The 18,396-nt window shown below is 44.5% G+C and overlaps 1 protein-coding gene across 1 annotated transcript in view; it reads right to left on the bottom strand.

Moving 5' to 3' along the window:
- JADE1 (jade family PHD finger 1) overlaps positions 1-18,396 on the bottom strand; it is a 57,004-nt gene that overhangs the window by 37,982 nt on the left and 626 nt on the right. Inside the window, 1 exon segment of the mRNA XM_029234626.1 lies at positions 920-997. Coding sequence (XP_029090459.1) covers positions 920-971 — 52 coding nt within the window. The 5' untranslated portion in view covers positions 972-997.

The following is an 18,396-nucleotide window of genomic DNA, read 5'->3' as shown; positions in this document are numbered from 1 at the left end:
CCAACTTTTATCTCCTCTGTAGGTTTCCCTTGCCCTCCCCCTCCTGAGTTTGTGTCTACATATATACATTTCCACAGTGCATCAAAAAGGCATCTCCGACTGCCCTGATGACTTTCCATCGGAGCTCAATCTTATATATGCCAAAGACAGAGTTCCTTGAAAGCAGGCCCAATACTTTTCCCATCACTCAGCAGAGCGAGCATTCTCTCAAGGTTTCCCAAATTTGATCTGTAATATAAAACATAAGATAATGGGCCAGAGCTCAGGCACCGTGCTAGGTACAAAATTTCCTTGCTATCTGAAGGGCGCTCTTCCCCAGATCGTCTGTTAGCTTCCCAATACACAGATGCTGTGTGACATTTATTTTGCCTGCCTGGAAGCCAACTAACTTCTGGTTCTCAGCTGCACTGTGAAAATACGAGGATGCCAGAGAGCTGAGATGCATACAGTAGTATTATTAAATACAGGCATGTTCAAATCAACTGAAGACCGCTGACTCGTGTACTTAATGTTTTCACATCACACTAGGCAGTCCTCAATCTCCCTTTGTATCGGGGGTTGGACTAGTTAATAATTAACTGGCTTCGATTAAGTTCCCTTTTCATAAAGAGCAACTGTGAAGTGCTGTAAATGATGTTTAGGAAAAACAGACACACCAGTGACTCTTGAAACTGGATTATCCATCTCTGGAAAACAAACAGGAAGCCTGAGGAATGCCTGCCTGCAGTCAACCTTACCCAGAAAGATTTGGTTACAGACCTGCAGTATCACACTCACATGTGTTTCTCAGGCCTCAGCTCTTCGCTGACCTCCCTGATATTCGAAGGGCCTCGGCTATTTAAAGCATTACATTAAAGAACCATGTTTTTACACTGACCCAAACCCTGGTAGGTTCCAAGAACAACAAAGCAGGACTTACTGCCATTGTCGTCAGAATCCTCACTGCTGCTGGGAAGGCGACCTCGTTTCATGATCTCCCCGGGAAACAGCAGGCAGCCTGCAAGGCAATGAGACGGCACTTAACCCAAGATGACAATACACACAATCATCAAGTTGTGCTTCAGATGGCAGCCCAGGATTCACAGCACACAAAAGCAAACAATCGGCTTTGAGTAGCATTTGAATCGTAAGCAGTAGAAAGACCAAAGATACATAATTAGGTGCAATTAGTAACAGAACAGGTTCAAAAAGGAGGGGGAGGGGTGGAGAAGTCACATATCAGCAGGTCTCCCCAAGGTGCCAGGCCTTCTCTCTCGTTCCTGTGACATTATCACTACGACTACTCCAGGAGTCTCTTGCGGGGACTGGCAGCAAGCTCTGCAGGAACAAACCCCTGGCAATGAGCACAGGGCTTCCTCACCACGGGCAGATTCGTATTTTACGCGTGTGCGTACGCGTGGGGATGGGGCTGTGCCGGGACGTGTGGATATTTACGCTGCGCTGGGCATGATGATGCTTCTCGGACAAATTTTGCTAAAAGAAGCCTAAAAGCTGAGTACCTGGAGTCCTAGGAACAAAACCAATGGGACAACTGGGAATGCAAATGTATCCTCTGGTCATCTCCAACCCCTCAGTGATTCATTGGGATCCAGACCCCTCCCCTTTACTCATTAGGAAACTCAGGCTTAAGCGGCCACTTACCCAAGGTCACATTGTGAGCAGGGAACTTCTAATCGCAAATCCAATTTCACTACCCTTCACCCCAACTCCTTACAGGCCTTGTCCAACCTAACTCAGCCAAACTAAGAAAGCAGTTCGTGCAGACACCCAGCCCACCTTGCCAACGCCTGCCAGGTGGTAACAGGCCTCCAGCACCACAGAATAGAGAAAGACTGCATTTAGGAAAGAGGGCAGTGCACCGAGATTGAACGGCCAGTCACTGAACTTACACAGGTGAACTCAAGGTTATATTCACACAGGGCAGCTTTCTAAACAAATCCGAAAAGCTCTTCCAAACTAAAACTACTGATCACCTCGACATCTTTAGGGCCCTGATCTTACTGCCAGATCAGTGACTCCCAATGAGGGAGGAGGGCTTTCCAAGTCAAAGTATGGTTGGTCATCCATTCCCTACCCATCCAGCCCCTCAAAAAAGTATATCCCAACCTCTCCCTCATTGGGAATCACAGCATTACAATGCGATGAGCTTCTAAGAGTGTGGCACACAGGAATGGTGTGGGAAAACAATGTGGAGAACCACCGTGCTCGAAACAAGACAGAAACTGTTCTACAGCAAGTCGGAAATTAAAAACCCAAAGGTCCACTCTAAGTGGAACTGTAAAGCTGAAGTCAAAACGGCAGAAAGCACCCCATTTTGCAGTCTGCTCCCACCTACAAAACAGACCTGTATGATTCTCTCAAATATGCAGGCTCCTAATCTCTATTTTATATTTTCTTTCTGAAACACTCACCAGTTAAAGTTTGTGTGTTTTTACCAAATGATCCTTCCAAAACCATTAAAAGAACTTCCACGAGGAAGCCCGGGACGTGAGTCCTCACTCGGGTCATGGGCGGGGTCACAGTCCTAAAGTCCACCCTCACTGCCCCTCCCCGGCTTTGCTGCAGAGCCCCGTTCACCCCTAACTCTGACACCCAGCAACCTACAACTCGGCCTGGGGCAGGCCCACCCCCGGAAAAACTTCCGCAGACAACACACTCCCGTGGCCCCATCCCCTCTTGAAAGGATTATCTTCCCCGCCCTGTCACCATGTGCCAAAACACCAACTGCTGACAGCCGAACCGTCCTCCAGCCTCCTAGAAGGCACCCTGCTCCCACTCCGGACCTGTCAGGACGCACAAGGAGGGGACGGAAAGGCGAAGACCACTCGTTCCCAGCAAGCGCTTCAGCCTCAGCTCCCTAGGGCCTACGTTACAAGAGAGCTTTACAACAAGAAGAAAAGAAAAGGAAGGTGCTACCGGAAGAGGAATTCCTTAAAAGTAACAGCGTGAAGCAGCAGGGCAAGAAGAATGCAGTTCCCACCTGAGGAGCGGGTGTAAGAACTGTGAGAAGGTAAGAGGCTGAGAAAGCGCACGAACGCTCCCCAGCTGGAAACGAGGAAACAAACGCTGGTCACAGCTTCATTGACTTGGACAGCTAACGTTTACCTAAAGGGAAGAGTTTGGAAAATGGAGAGTCTTTTAAAATCAAAATGTTTTCCTGCTAGCTTTCATACACAGTTTCCCAGAGAAAGCACACGCTTCAGTCACTGTATGCAGGATGCAAGCATTGACCAAAATAGAATGATGTTCCTAAACACACATACATACTCTCATGCAAAATTACGCAAGAAGAGTTAAAATAGTACTTTTGTTCTCATAAATTCCGTTTTCACCAGCCCTAAAAGATCTTGCTTGAGTAAAGAAGGTTGAGAATGCTGTGCTGTACTTCTCCAGGGAACCTGGTACAGGAACGGGGTGAGCGCACACCAGAATCGCCTCCTCTGGGGCTCTGACATACTTAATCCTTGACATCAGCCTGATGTACCTCACCTGGGGTTACTTACTCCACCAAGAAATCCAAGTACATACACGTTACTATCTTTAAGACAGACACTACAGCGGTTGCATGCTGCAAACATCTGTCCAATGAAAGCCAGTGAGAGAAAGCAGAGGGCCCTTAGCATCATTTAGGGCAATCACTGATTATTATCTAGGTGGTAGTAGGATCAGTAATAATCAATTAAAAGGGCTACTTGCAACACTCCAGAGAAAGCAGCAAGAAAATATAACAGCATATATTTATGCATCCCACAAACATCTGAATACCTAATATATTAGGAGGCGCTGGAGCAAAATGACTATCCCTGATCTTATGGAGTTCCTGGTCTAGCAGAGAAGACAGACAAGTCCACAGGAATTCAGTATGCTTAGTGCTCGACAGTGGTAAACACAAGACTCTACAGAAACACAGCTTGACTGAGTCGGAAAGATTCTGAGCCAGAGTCCTGAAGAGCAAAGGGGAGGTAACAAGCAGCAGCACATTTTGGGCAAAACGCTGTAATACTTAACATACATATAACCTAGCATATTCCTCTGTGCGGCAACTTCACATTCAGAATCTTGCTATTTGCTCATTTATTTACTAATATACATCCCTTCTTACCTTTCTATTCAATTGCCAAGGCTTGTCATTTCATAACGTATGACCCTTTCCAGTCCCCCTACTGCCCCACGAGGTCTTCAGCCACTATACCGAAGATTACTTTAGGCACCACCCTTCCGTTCTCCATGCCCACAATTTTTTACCCCTTCCAATTGTTACAACAAATTAAACCATCCTACGAGGTGACCTCATCGAGCTGTTCCCTATGCCAATCTCTCCCTCCATTCCACACTGCAAATGGGTCCAGCCAGAAACTCAGGTTTTCCACCACCTGGCCCCTCCCTGCTCTACCCAAACATCTCTCCTAACAAGCCCCTGTAACCAGTTTGCCTGGCTTCTATCCTTGAAAACACCTCTTCTTTCCATCCTCAGTCTCTGCTGATGGTGGTCCTTTGGCCCTTTCCTCCCCCGCCCCCATCCATCCCAATCCCACCTCTTCTCCAGGGCACAGCTCAAAGTCACTAAGTACCCTGCAACCATTCCAATTAAAAGCATTTACATTCTATACCGCTCATTTCACACTTTTCCTTCTTTTAGAACTTTTTCACCCTACTTTTTAAAGTACTATTTTCTTTAACAGCCAATCAACTCCTGCCTTGCATTATCACTTAAATGTTCTATATATGTGTCTCTAAAAGGTTATAGTAAATTCCAGAAAAGAGATTCTCTCGAATTAAATGTGAAATAAAGACATCACAGAGAGAGGTCTTGAGCAAAACAAGACTTCAAAGGGCAGCTACAAAAGATACCCCCAGAACTCTGGGTCCAGTCCTCAATAGGGCTTGTCCTGACATCCTGTCTGATTTCATCAAAACTGGCTCAAAGTGATGCAATTTACAGCAGCCCGGAGTGTCCATTTGCCATGAGGAGCATAACAGCTAGGCAGACAAAACACTAATTATTGGGCATTTGGGACTTTGCCCAAAAAGCGAAAGATTACCTAGGAAGCCTGATTATAATCAGAACATTGCCTGGAAAGACCAAGTAAGAGGAAGTCACTGGCCAAAGACGCTGGCTGCATCAGTCAAGAGACAATCCTTTGGCAGCACGGAGGGACATGCCAAGACAACCAGGCGCGAGTGGCAGCTGCTCAAAGTACCACCTCCTCAGGAAGCACAGGTAACATCCTACATGCAGATCACTCTCCTGCAGCCTCTTCTGTCGCAGGGGTTAAAAGGTAGTGGATTAGCTAATATATTAATTCAATTAAAACTGTATCAAGTTAGATGCCAGAAATATGGTGAACAAGATACGGAATGGCCCACAGGGAGATACAGTAAGCAAGTAAGTAGATAAGTAGCCTCAGTGTGATAACTACTATAAAGGTTACAGGATTCATGGATCATAGTGGGACATGGGATATGTATGTGAGACAGCAAGGTACCTCAAAACCTTCAAATTTAAGTTTCCTCAGACTGAAATGAAGGGGGGAAGTCAGCAGGCACTAAGTTAAGAGCAGCCATTAGCTGAAGGAACCCATCCCCAAGTGGTTCAGGAATTTGTAAGGGACCAAGTTCAGTGACCTGGGTGTGGTGCCAGGGAGGCAGGACTGGCATGCGACTCCAGCTAAGAAAGAATGGGAAGTGGCCTGGAGGACAAAGACAGAAGAGCTTTTACAAAGGAATAAGATGATTAAGAATCTGAGGATGTCTGTTCAATGCTACTCCCGGGAAGAAGACAGATGTGAGGAAAACAAACTGTCCAGTCACTAGAATTACTCTCTGTGGTGGAACAGGGACCATTTATCAGGCCATAAACTCTACAGCTACAATAAGGACTACACCCTAGTGGTTTTAATTATCTTATGGTTTATATGCAGAAAGGCTGGTTTTTTCCTTCAAAGTATCAGTTTTGTCCACTCTGTTTTCACTCTTATCTATTTCACTCTCAAGAAGTTCTAGAACTTCGATTCAATTAAAGTTCAATTAAAGACCTCTACATACTACTTCTCTATGTATTACCTAATGCAATGTATTGGATTAGCTATGTGTTAAAATAACCTATAGGATGAAAGACTGAGTTCCTGTACATAAACTGTATCCTATGTTCACTCAGCTTTATGGAATTTAAAATGCTTCACTTTAATATCTAAATGACCTTTCACTGGAGTAAGTTCCACTACTTTATTTTCAAATTTATAGGTGCCCTTCCATTCTCTGTCAAAGTTAACGATCTAATACTTAAATGTACTACATTTTAAAATGTATTTAGAAAATGTATAATATAAAAATGTACTTTAAAGAATGTATTTTCAGACACCAAGTAGTCTTACATAAAGATAAAGGTATTTTATAATGAGCTAGTTCTGTTTGCTAAGTTCACACAATTCAAATATTATTTCTAAACACTATGCAACTGATAATTTTATTGCTAAGTTATTGGTCATAGACTATTACCTCCCCTATAAAAAATGATTTACATTTCCTTAATATGTCTTCTTTCTTTTTGTCTTCTATGAAGTATACAGTACCCAAGGCAACAAAATACCCAAATATAATAATGACCTATACTTCACAGTAATCTCCTATCCCTAAATGAATGTGAAGGAAATCCAGCTGGTTTCTTACCTCAGTTTTTAAAGCAAACATTAATCGCCTAGATAGTAAGTTTTCAAATTGACAACACTATCTAATTCATATGCTCAGAGTGTAAAAATACTAGTGTGACTGTAACTCAAACCCAGATTTCTCACTTTAACCAAAGGGTTATATCTGGTCAAAAAGATAGTCACAGATTTGACTTAACTGACAAACTGCTTAGATATTAAATGTTAAAGTTTTAACCTTGTCTAAATATTTCAACCCAGAAAAACGGAACTTTTAAAAATGTGTCCTTTATAATGTCGTACATCAAAATGTGTTTAAAGGGGGCTTCCCTGGTGGCGCAGTGGTGAAGAAGCCACCTGCCAATGCAGGGGACACGGGTACAAGCCCTGGTCCGGGAAGACCCCACATGCCACAGAGCAACTAAGCCCGTGCGCCACAACTACTGAGCCTGCGCTCTAGAGCCCACGAGCCACAACTACTGAGCTCTTGAGCCACAACTACTGAAGCCTGTGCGCCTAGAGCCCATGCTCCGCAACAAGAGAAGCCACCGCCACGAGAAGCCCGCGCACCGCAACGAAGAGTAGCCCCCGTTCGCCACAACTAGAGAAAGCCCGCGCACAGCAACGAAGACCCAACGCAGCCAAAAAATAAACAAATTTATAAAAAAGAAATGCTGCCCAAGCTATTATAGAGCCTTTGCAAAGACATCATACTTGAAAATATTCAGCAGAAAAGAGTTTATATTAGCAATAATCAACCACCTCTCCCAAAAGAAAAGATTTTAAGAACTGACCAGATAATCTTAACTGCAAGATTTACTCCTATGAATGTTACTAATAAAGTCCAAGTGCTACAACACATTAGCTCACCATAAATTCTTTATAAATTATTTTTAAATTCAGAGTTTAAAAGTTAATAAAACAATTTTTCAAGATTTTAAGGAATTTATAAGTAAGAGTGGTTCTGAATGAATTAGGCAGCTCCCATTTGGCAATTTATAAATAATCCAATCTTTGCTTATGAGTCCTAAAACAATCTATTAAACCCTTCCCAGGTCTCTGTAATTGATGACTCAATTAGAGTCAGTACCTAAAGAGCAGTTATGACAAAACACTCCAATCACTTGTATTTGTAATGTATCTTTTTTAACTTCCCTTTACATGAGAGTAAATGAATTCACCCCAAACAATAAAAGCAATCAAGCACGTTGGCCTCCAATCCTGAGCTTCTATCCCTATTTCCATCTACCCCAAATTCCTTTCTGTTAGATCTATATGCTCAGATATGGAAGATCCGAAAGACATATCAAGAAAGAAACACCAGCAAACTGTAGGGGGAGGGGAATGAAATATCAGTCCATTTACATATAAAAAAGGAGAGAAGAGAATATATACACCAAATGCTTGCATACTCAGGGAAAATTTCTGGAAGAACATTAAGGTTAATAGTGTTTATCTCTGAGAAATGTGACTGAAGTGTTCGAAACAGAATAGGTTGGGAACTTTTACCTCCCTTTATGACCTTTTACATGTTGTTAATTTTTTACCATGATCCTGTACTACGCTATTTATAATAGTAAAGATTTAAAACCCAAAATCTTTCTTCCCTGCTGCTCACATTATAGAAGAGGCTGGGAACACAACTTCTTGGCCCCTGGCAGGCACCAGCCTAAAATGAGCAACCATCAATAAACTATATACATTCCACCTCCTTCCCGAGATGGGGTATCAAAGCCTTGTCTTGTTTCAAAATACCTGATAAAATAGCACAGGAGGAAGAAACAGAAAAGGTAACAGGATAGTGCTGTAAAATGCTACTATCACTCATTCACTATTTACTTCAAAAGTAAAGGTTTCAAAACATAAGAATATCCAGTGCCAATAGCAGGTCACTAAAAACATATGCAATTAGAAAAACTAAGCCAGACAGGAAAACTAGGGTTTAAACTACCTTTAAAGAATAAATACTCAACTTCCTATTCACTTTAAGAGCAGTACTATTTTGGAAAAAAAAGTAAAAAAAAAAAAAAAGCTACATTCCAGAGATGGTTACCAAACACACCATTTCCTCTACCCATTGCAGGCAGGCATGGTTAATAAATTAGGTCACTCTCCACCCCCCCTCCCCCGCCCCCACCGCAAACCCAGGCGTGACTTCAGAATCCTCCTTAACACATTGCTATTAGTCAGAATTCAAATGAAAAACAAAGCCTATTTGCCCTATAGGTCCTCTTTTCACACTTTTCTTTTGACAATTTACCAGAAAAAACTAACGTAAGACCAAACTCTTCAGTATATATTCTTGGGATCTCTGAACCAAATTCTAATTTATAACACACACACAAGCACATCTTCAGATCAGACTCTAAAACTTCATTGAAGAATAACACTTTAGAAAAAACTAAGTGTAACTTAGCTAGCAGGAGATAATTCTGAATGAACCAAGGTAAGGATAAGGATGGAAAGGAGTCTACAACCCCTTATTCTACCCTTGGAAGAATAAACCAATAAATGCCAAGTGATAAAGCATAATTTTAAAAGATTTTTAAATGCTCAAACCAGATGTTCTTATACAGGATATACAAAGCAGCTTCTGCAGAAACCAGACTCAACCAGTTAATGACAATTACACTGTGCACAGATTGAAATGCAGCTGTTTTGAGGAACTTTGTTCCCTGATTATAGCCGGTTGTCAGAAACTATCAGTTACCACTAACAATGTTAAGTCACCAAAAATTTTTAAAGTACTGTTTAAAAGAAAACTCAGACTCCCAGTGTTGTACATTAGAAGACCAAGATGGCACACTTAAAACTGCATTTACACATCATCTGAATTACGTATGAAAACAAACATTTCATCACAATTGTACAAGTTTCGTTATTATGGTCATGGAAACATAAGACAGTCTCAAAGCCTAGCAACAAGGTCTGGAAAGTATTCTCCGAGGCGAAAGCCGAAGAGTCTCACCCTTTTCATGGATTGTGTCTACAGGAAACCCTCCCCAAAGAAACCCATAAAATCATAACTGCGGCACTAGAAAACATTTTAGAGATAATTTACCTGTCCCGACTTTAAAAAGACAAGTACATAAATAAACTCTGGCGAGGTTAAGCAGCGTGAGCGGGGACACACAGGTAGCTAGGTCTAGGGCAAAGCCAGTGGCTGAACCAAAGACCAGTTCCCGAGATGGGTGGCCCTCCTGTGCCATCCACCCTCCTCCCAGCGCCTGAACCACAGGCTTCCCGCTCCTGGACACCTCCTGCGATTTAGAAAGAGGTCATCTCAAAGATTAAGGCCATGGACTACATGTTACCAGGGAGCCGACGACTAAAATGTACTAAGTAACAGTCTGTTAACTTGGAACTTGAAAACAGTTTCCTGGAAGCTGATGTGAATATGGTTGCAAATGCCATTTTGCCTGGTGGAGCCTACAAAAGGTAGAGCTGGAAAGAGAGTGTGCCCGTAGTTCCCTGGACACTATCACAGGGGTGTGAGTCCTCTGAGCAGCTGGCATTAACTTCTGATCGGTGACACATACACCCTACTCGGAGAGAGGTTATCTTCCTCTGGATGTATCTCCCTCTGGATATATTCCCAGGTTATAATGTATATCCCCAGGTTATAAATGTATACCCTTCTTGGCCTGGTCCCCTTGGAGGGTGTGACTCCCTAGCTGTGCTTTCCTAGGTACACAGGGTCCTGTATTACACATCCTATCCTCAAAGGGGATCTAGGAATCAAAGAGTTAAGAGCCACAGCCCTCAGACTAGCCAACTCCCTCCATATTTATCAAACAAACTTCTGATTTCAACTTGCTATTGCAGATTCCTACCAGAAAGGGAATTCAGCCCCAGCAGAAACAATCTGGTGACTAGGTGATGCTGTTATCACTATACTATGCTACAGGTATATACTATAAGTACATATAGTATAGTAAGGCTGCATGACTATAGATCAGGGGTCCATATCTTTTTTTGTCCAGCCCCTAAGAATGTTTTTTACATATTTAAATGGTTTGGGGAGAGGGCATCAAAAGAACATTTCAGAACACCTGAAAATTATACCAAATTCAAACTTCACTGTCTGTAAATAACGTTTTATTGGGAGACAGCCACGTTCATTCATTTACCTCTTGTCCACTGATTGCTTTCGCAACAATGGCAGAACTGAACAGCTGCAATAGAGACGTCAGGCCCACAGAGCCTAAAATATTTGCTATCTGGCCCTTTACTAAAAAAGTTTACTGATCCCTGCTATCAATCAACAGACTGGCAGTAAGGGGGTGAGAGGGAGGGGCGGGGTGGTGGTGGTGGTGCTCTAAACGACTTAAATAAAGGCCAAGAAACCCATGAATTTTTCTCAAAGGAAAACCCCTGAGGCTCCTACTTGGGGCCAGTGTACACTAAGTTATAAAAACTTCTAACATGCTTATCTGATTTTCAAGCCAGTGACCAATAAGCAGAAAAATGACTGTTCTAGACAGGCATTTTAACTACAATACATGGTTAACAGGGATGTAAAAGGATCAGAGAGAAATCATAAAAAGAAGTCACCAGAATTTAAATGCTAAACTGAAATCCCAGGATGCACTTAAAGGTATTCATCCAAACCCGGAAATGACATGCAAATTTCGGTGCAACTCGCTTTTTCTGTGGGAGAGATTCCACAGGTTTTGGAACTCAAGTGTCCTTAACCTTAAAAAAGTTACAAGCCACCAGAACTCAGCCTACACATCTTTAAGTGCATCATTTTATTTCAACACTGAAATAACTGATGCTTATAAAAATGACCATGAGTCATTAAGAAAAACCTTAAACCATGTTATGTGTACTTTGTGCTAAACAAATGCAAACCAGGTAGCTCAAACTCCAGCAACTTGTTAACCTTGCCAATTCTTGCTGCTTACTTACCCTGGAGTAAGGAGTAAAAGAAAAAAAAAAAATGCTCTTTTATTCTTCAGTTTGGACCCTCAGCCATGAAACCTTCACTTAACTGCTTAGAAACTGTCTTAGCAGCTGTCATGAATTTTCAAATTAAAACCTCCTGTGCAAACATTAAATGCTCAATATTAAAAAGTATATATTACTGCCAATTGGAAGAACTTTCAAACCAAGAGAAAACTGTGGATTAATTCCTTCAGCAAATAAGCCCAAAAGAACCTGAAGTTTTAAAAATGAACTTACTTCAACTGTCCTCAGTCACCTTATTATGTCTTAACTCTACCTGAAGAACCAAAAGCAAAAAGTTAATATCTGACTTGTTTTAGAATATTCATCAAAAGCTTGGTCCTTGAGCATTTGTTAGGCACACATAATACACCAATGCTCTAGAGTTAATAAAGGACTCAAAAATGGAAATACCCAGTCTCTTCCCCAGAGACCAGGCTTTCCATTCCATTTCTGGTAATCTATTTTTGTTGCTTTCAGGTGAGGAAGACATCCTTAATCATCATTCAACGTCTAGGCTAGATAAGGCCAGGCCACAATAACATGGCTGGAGTCAGGATCAATAATATCCTCTTAGACTAGATTTTCTCTCTGTTCCATGACAGTTAACCCTAGCTAAACTTAAAGACAAGATGCCACTTCCAACTCAAAGGTAAAAAAAGCCCTCCAAGGCCACTCTTCCATTTGTTAGGAATGCAGAGTTAACTTATTCCATCAGAGCCCACCAACTGTGAAAACATCAAAATATATACCCCTCACAATCACAGAACAATATTGTCGTATAAGGACACCAGGCAAATGGCAAGATTCTGTTCCAATTAAGTCTCAACTTTTTGAAATATTATATACTACAAATAATAAACATATTAATTCTCCAAATTGTAATTCATAACCAAATAAAGTGCTGCCAGGTCTTGAAAAGAGACAAAATAGACTGAACACTAAAACGTTCAAGGAAACAACTTACTGTCTCAGGAACTAAAACTTTCCCAATTAAGGTTCCTACCAGGCTTCTGACACCACCTAAGAAACTAACAATTCCAAGCAAAGCCAGCCTTCATTTGAAAAACAAAAAATTCTTTTTTTAAGGTATCTTTAAACATGGTGACAGTTCTAGCTATCACAGGCTTGCACAAGGAGGGGAGGAGAACATTTAACCGGTATAACTCCCACTGTTTGAACAATTTTTAATTCCAATCCAAATAAAAAGCAAGATATTGGCTAAGATGTCATATTTTCCTCCAGAGGATGTCTTATTGTTATTAACCATGTGGGAAAACTGGGTTTATAATGCAAATTCTGACAGACCATTAAGAGTGGAACAGATGCCCCGCATCACTAAATGAGGAAAGAGCTTCCCCAACAGAAAGGAAGGAAGCAAACAGAACCATGACATTCTTATGTCTCCTCCTCAACTCCTGACAAACCCTAAAGATAAAGTATTTGGTCAGTGCCTGATGTCTTTTTTTTTTTTAACATCTTTATTGGAGTATAATTGCTTTACAATGGTTAGTTTCTGCTTTATAACAAAGTGAATCAGTTATACATATACATATATTCCCATACCTCTTCCCTCTTGCATCTCCCTCCCTCCCACCCTCCCTATCCCACCCCTCTAGGTGGTCACAAAGCACCAAGCTGATCTCCCTGTGCTATGCAGCTGCTTCCCACTAGCTATCTATTTTACGTTTGGTAGTATATATATGTCCATGCCTCTCTCTCGCTTTGTCACAGCTTACCATTCCCCCTCCCCATATCCTCAAGTCCATTCTCTAGTAGGTCTGTGTCTTTATTCTTGTCTTACCCCTAGGTTCTTCATGACATTTTTTTTCTTAAATTCCATATATATGTGTTAGCATACGGTATTTGTTTTTCTCTTTCTGACTTACTTCACTCTGTATGACAGACTCTAGGTCTACCCACCTCATTACAAATAGCTCAATTTCGCTTCTTTTTATGGCTGAGTAATATTCCAATGTATATATGTGCCACATCTTTATCCATTCATCTGTCGATGGACACTTAGGTTGCTTCCGTGTCCTGGCTATTGTAAATAGAGCTGCAATGAACATTTTGGTACATAACTCTTTCTGAATTATGGTTTTCTCAGGGTACATCTTGATGTTTGCTGTTCTAACCACCTCAGTACTGGAACACAAACAGGTGATAATTCTTTTTCCAGCAAGTCTGTGGATAAAAACATCACGCAAATGTCTTTAAAGTAGTTTTCAAACAATCTCCAAATTGAAGACTTCCAAATTACAATAAAATGCTAGTTTAATTCCAACTCTTTCAAATCCAGTCATGATTGATTCCAAAGGCATGCCTCCTCAATGCCAGAGGTTCTGTCAAAGTTACTACACAGACTAAAACCTACTTACGGGAAATAACCAGATGCAATAAATGATCTCTGACTGGACAGCGTTTTAGACAAAGCTGCTGTGCTATATTTCGGGGCCAAGTGAGGAAATCTGAATATCTCCCAATAAGAGACAAGCTTGCTAACAGGGGGGGGGAAAAAAAAAAAAAACACCAAAAAGCAAAACTCCTTACACAACTGTATAGCCAGTATGACTCATTCCGATTAAAACATACGTACAAACATATACACAATTATCTGGAAAACGATACAATGCTGATTTCTAGATGGTAGGAATGTGTTTTTATAGTTGCTTCTCTAATTTTCAACAATGTACACGTAACACCACTTCTGTAATAATACTTTAAGCCACTAAGGGCTCCTTAAAGTCCAAAATCAGTATTTATGAAGGTGAAACACATGGAGATCTGCTTGTATTCTCACCAAGTCCTCCAAATTTTCTGTTTTTAGTTAATCCTTCTCCCCACAGTGTCTGGGCTAAGCAATGGTTCATTTCTAAAATACAACATTTCCTTAAATTCCAAAAAGGTTTCTCTCCCTGGTCTCTCCAACACACTCATCATTTCTCACTATTTTCCCTTTATAGCTACTCTTTCAACCTCCGTAAGAAATATAAAACTAAAATACTAATTTATAGGCTGAAAACCTGTCAAGTGATGGAGGAAGAACTTGGGCGGGGGGGGGGGTGATCTTTTTCTTTCTAAATGAACATATACCTACCTTTGTCAAAAGTTAAAAATCTGTGACAACCCACTCAACTTTTCTTCTTGAAAAGCAGCCTATGACCTTAAGATGGAATCAAGTTCAAGTTCTACTGCCTTTATCTCTGGCTGGTGTAAGGAGGAAAGGAGATGTGTAACACTTACGTACCTGAAAATGCCAGGTCATCAAAAACACATGTAAAAATACACAAACTTAAGGAAGAAAGCAAAATAACCAAACAATCCGAAAGTCATCTGAGTTAAAAGTGACATTAGATGAGACTGAAACCTTTGGGACAAAAGGACACTAAGAATTCTCAGTTCCAGGTATCTGCTAGAGTGTCACACACAGAACATCCTGTTAGCTCTCCAGTGTGTGTTGCCCACTCTACTACCACACATTATTGTATCAAGAGTGTTGTCTGTGGAAGTAAGGTCCAGTTACACCGAACGCTTCCTTCCTCCACCTAAAAGCGATTAAATCTTCATTAGCTGTGATTTGGTCAAATACCATTTACTAAAGTAATCTCCAACCATTGGTGGATCACTGCCTAAATCAGCTTTCAGGGAAATAATTTCTCTGGATCTTAAAACTAGTTCATTAACTTCGAAAGATATTAGCCTCGAGCCACGTAGGTAACTAGAGAGCTAGCCTTTCGCAGCGGGTTTTCTAAAACGGAAAAATAGTTCCCTAATAAAAACCTTTGGGAAAGAAGCCCCTAAGCATTGCCATTAATGGAAACTTCAGATTCTCTCGCAATTTCCTAAAAATGTAGCCGTGTCAAGTCATTCAACTGCAGCTATCACTTTACAAAAAGAAAATTTAAATTCCCCCTCGGCTGTGGTAAACAGAGGGCGGCAGACCTTCGCCGCCGCCAAAGCGAGGTGGGCGCCTCCCTCCTCGTTACTAGAAAACCAGCCCAAGCTGCTTTTAAACGGTCTCCGGGTGACGACGCATTCCTAACGGGTTTCGAAGGCACGTTTAAATCGCCCGCTTTTTTGTTTGCACGCTGCATTCACCGGGTGCCGGGACTACGGCCGCCCCCGCGCGCCGGGGCGGGGGAGCCCAGGGTGGGGAAGCCGGGGCGAGGGTGTACGACAGGGCAGGGAGCACCCGGGGCGAAGGACCCGTGGATGCGGAACCCGTGTGGGAGGGGGGGAGAGTGCGGGTGGGCTGCGCAGAGAGAAAGCTGAGGACCCCAGGAAGGGGGAGGGGGATCCCGGGGAGGGGAGAACTGAGCCGCCGCCCCGCACCGGAGAACGCACCGCGCGGCTCCCGCGGCCCGCCGGGGTGTGCGCAAGGCCGCGGCTTCGCGCGGCGACGCTGCCCCCTCCCTCTCTCTCTCTCCTCCTCCTCCTCCCAAGGCGACAGAAACAACAGCGCGGGAGGAGGGGAAAGTAACTCCCGGCACCTCCGCCGGAATTAGCCCCGGTGCAGTGATGACACCTTCTCGTGGCGCAACCAAGCCCCGCTCCCTCCGCAGCGGCGTCCCCGCCGCCGCCCTCTCCATTTGAAAGTGGCCACCCCCCGCCGCCGCCGCCGCCGCTCCTCCCGCCCCGCCGCCGCCAGCTGCACCAATCCGCTCGGCCCCAGTTGCAAATCAAACGCTCCCTCGCGTGTAGAAGCCACTTGCGCCGCTGGAAACGGCCGCGCCGTCCCCCTCCCCGAGTCCCTCCCGGGCGGCACCTTCGGGCTGGGGCGGGCGCGCCGGCGAGAAACGGTTGTGAGACGGGAGCGGGAGCTGCGGCGGCCGCGAGCAGCTAGGAGAGGGCTCGGCGCCCGCTCCCGCCCCCAGACAGTTCTGGAAACTGTGTATCACCTCTGTCACAGGAAGCCATCCGACGAGGAAGGCGGCGCGGAACCAACAAACAAACGCCTGCGGCCGCCCGCCGGAATCAGCGCGGGGACGGCGACGGGCTTCGGGCAGTTCCCCAGGCGGGAGCGCGGTGGCCGCCCCCGCGCCTCGGGCTTTGTGCGGGGTTCCCGCGGCGCGGGCGCGGTGGGCCGGGCGTCCCCGCCCCCGAAGCCCCCCACCCCGGGCCCAGCAGCTCTGCTGGGACCGTTAGGTGACGCTCCAGCCGCGGCCGAGAAAGCAGCGCCTCAGCCGCCGCCCGCCCCCATTTCCACATGGAGCCACCTCTCCTCCAACGCCAAAGGCGGGCCACAAAAGTTGGCCCCAGGGCCACCCAGCACCTGCCCACGTGCCGCGGAGGCTCGCTCCCGGGTATCCCCCGTCCCCTTCCCCCCGCCGCCCTCGGCCGCCAGGTCACCTATTACCGGTGGGAGGGGAGAGAGGCTGCTATTTAAACGCCCGCGGAAGTTGAGGCACCCCCACTGGCGGGTGCCGTGCACCTGCCTCCCGCCGCCGCGCTCCACCACTTTGAGCAGCAGCCGCGTCCTCGGCCCCGCCTCCAGCCCGCAGGCGGGCGGGGGGAGCGGGAAGGAGGTGGAAGGGATCGAATTTCTCCAGCAAATGGGACCGTTCCGACAGGATTCGGTTCCCCGGTCAACATTCCACATTCCATCCCTCTCCCGCATTTGCAAGCCAGCTCCAACAACCCGGAAAGCCTGCTAGCTATCGAACAACAGCCCCCAACTCACAAATACACACTCGCAGGCACAAGACACGTGCACTGAAGGGCTTTGCAACTTGCAGTCCCGGGGTGCACACTGCACGTTCATTTCAGGCAGCGAAGACCTAGCGATACCACCTCCACAATTTGCAGATGGTGCCAAAGGTTGCAAGTTGCAATCCGTTTTAAGTTCATGGTTAATCGGTAGTTTGCTCTACCAGTGCAACTCCTTCCTAATTTCACCGATAAAGGGTTTTACACTTCACAGGCAGTCTCGCTATAAGTAAAAGGTCTGATCATTGGAAACCCAATTTGGAAGAATCTAATTTCTAAACTGTCCCTCCACCACCCCCACCACCACCACCCCTCCCTCACTGTCCTTGAATTGATGCAATGAATATTTTGGACATGTGGTGACGCGGTGACAAGAGCTAAGGCTGCGGCCACCCTACACAGATGTACCTATACACACACACCTATGTTTGGACAAATACAGTCGTCGTCCCTTCCCCCCGCACCACCACCATCACCACCACGGTCACACACACTCTGGATTCATATATGTACACGGACCTGTGTTCTGCCATTGCCATCTGTCTACCAAGTTGCTACTATGCTTTCCACTTTCATACAACCTAATGCACTTCGGCTTTCTAAAAAATTCTAATAAACTAAAGCCAACTAAACTGGGCTTCTGCTTCTGAACGCGTTTTAATTGATGATTGGCCTGAAAACCGCATGTTCTTCACAAACCCAAAAGAAGAAAAAGCTCTAAGTCTTCAGTTCCCCAAAATTGAAAAATAATCATAATAAAACTTACTGATCCAACATAGATCAATTCTCAGGATCCAAAAATCATCCTCTCCTCCTCCTCTGGCCCCCGCCCCGGCAATGCCCAAGTTACTGGTGGGATAGTAACGCTGCACTCGGCGGCTGCGTGCCCTCCCTCCTCGCTACATATCGAGAACCCAATCTTTTGGCGCCATATTAATGACGTACTATATTATTTCCACTAGGCAGCGACCTTCGGCATTAAATTACTCCCGAGAACTCCCGAGCAAAGCAACAAAACCATCAAATATGGCTGAGCCTCTCTGCTCGTCCTGCCGCCGCCGCCGCCGCCGCCGCCGCCGCCGCCGCCGCCGCC

The sequence above is a fragment of the Monodon monoceros genome, unplaced genomic scaffold (assembly GCF_005190385.1).
Source record: "Monodon monoceros isolate NGI ecotype Baffin Bay Population unplaced genomic scaffold, NGI_Narwhal_1 Super_Scaffold_20, whole genome shotgun sequence".
Classification (NCBI taxonomy): Eukaryota; Metazoa; Chordata; class Mammalia; order Artiodactyla; family Monodontidae; genus Monodon; species Monodon monoceros.
This window is presented reverse-complemented; position numbering and strand designations above follow the sequence as displayed.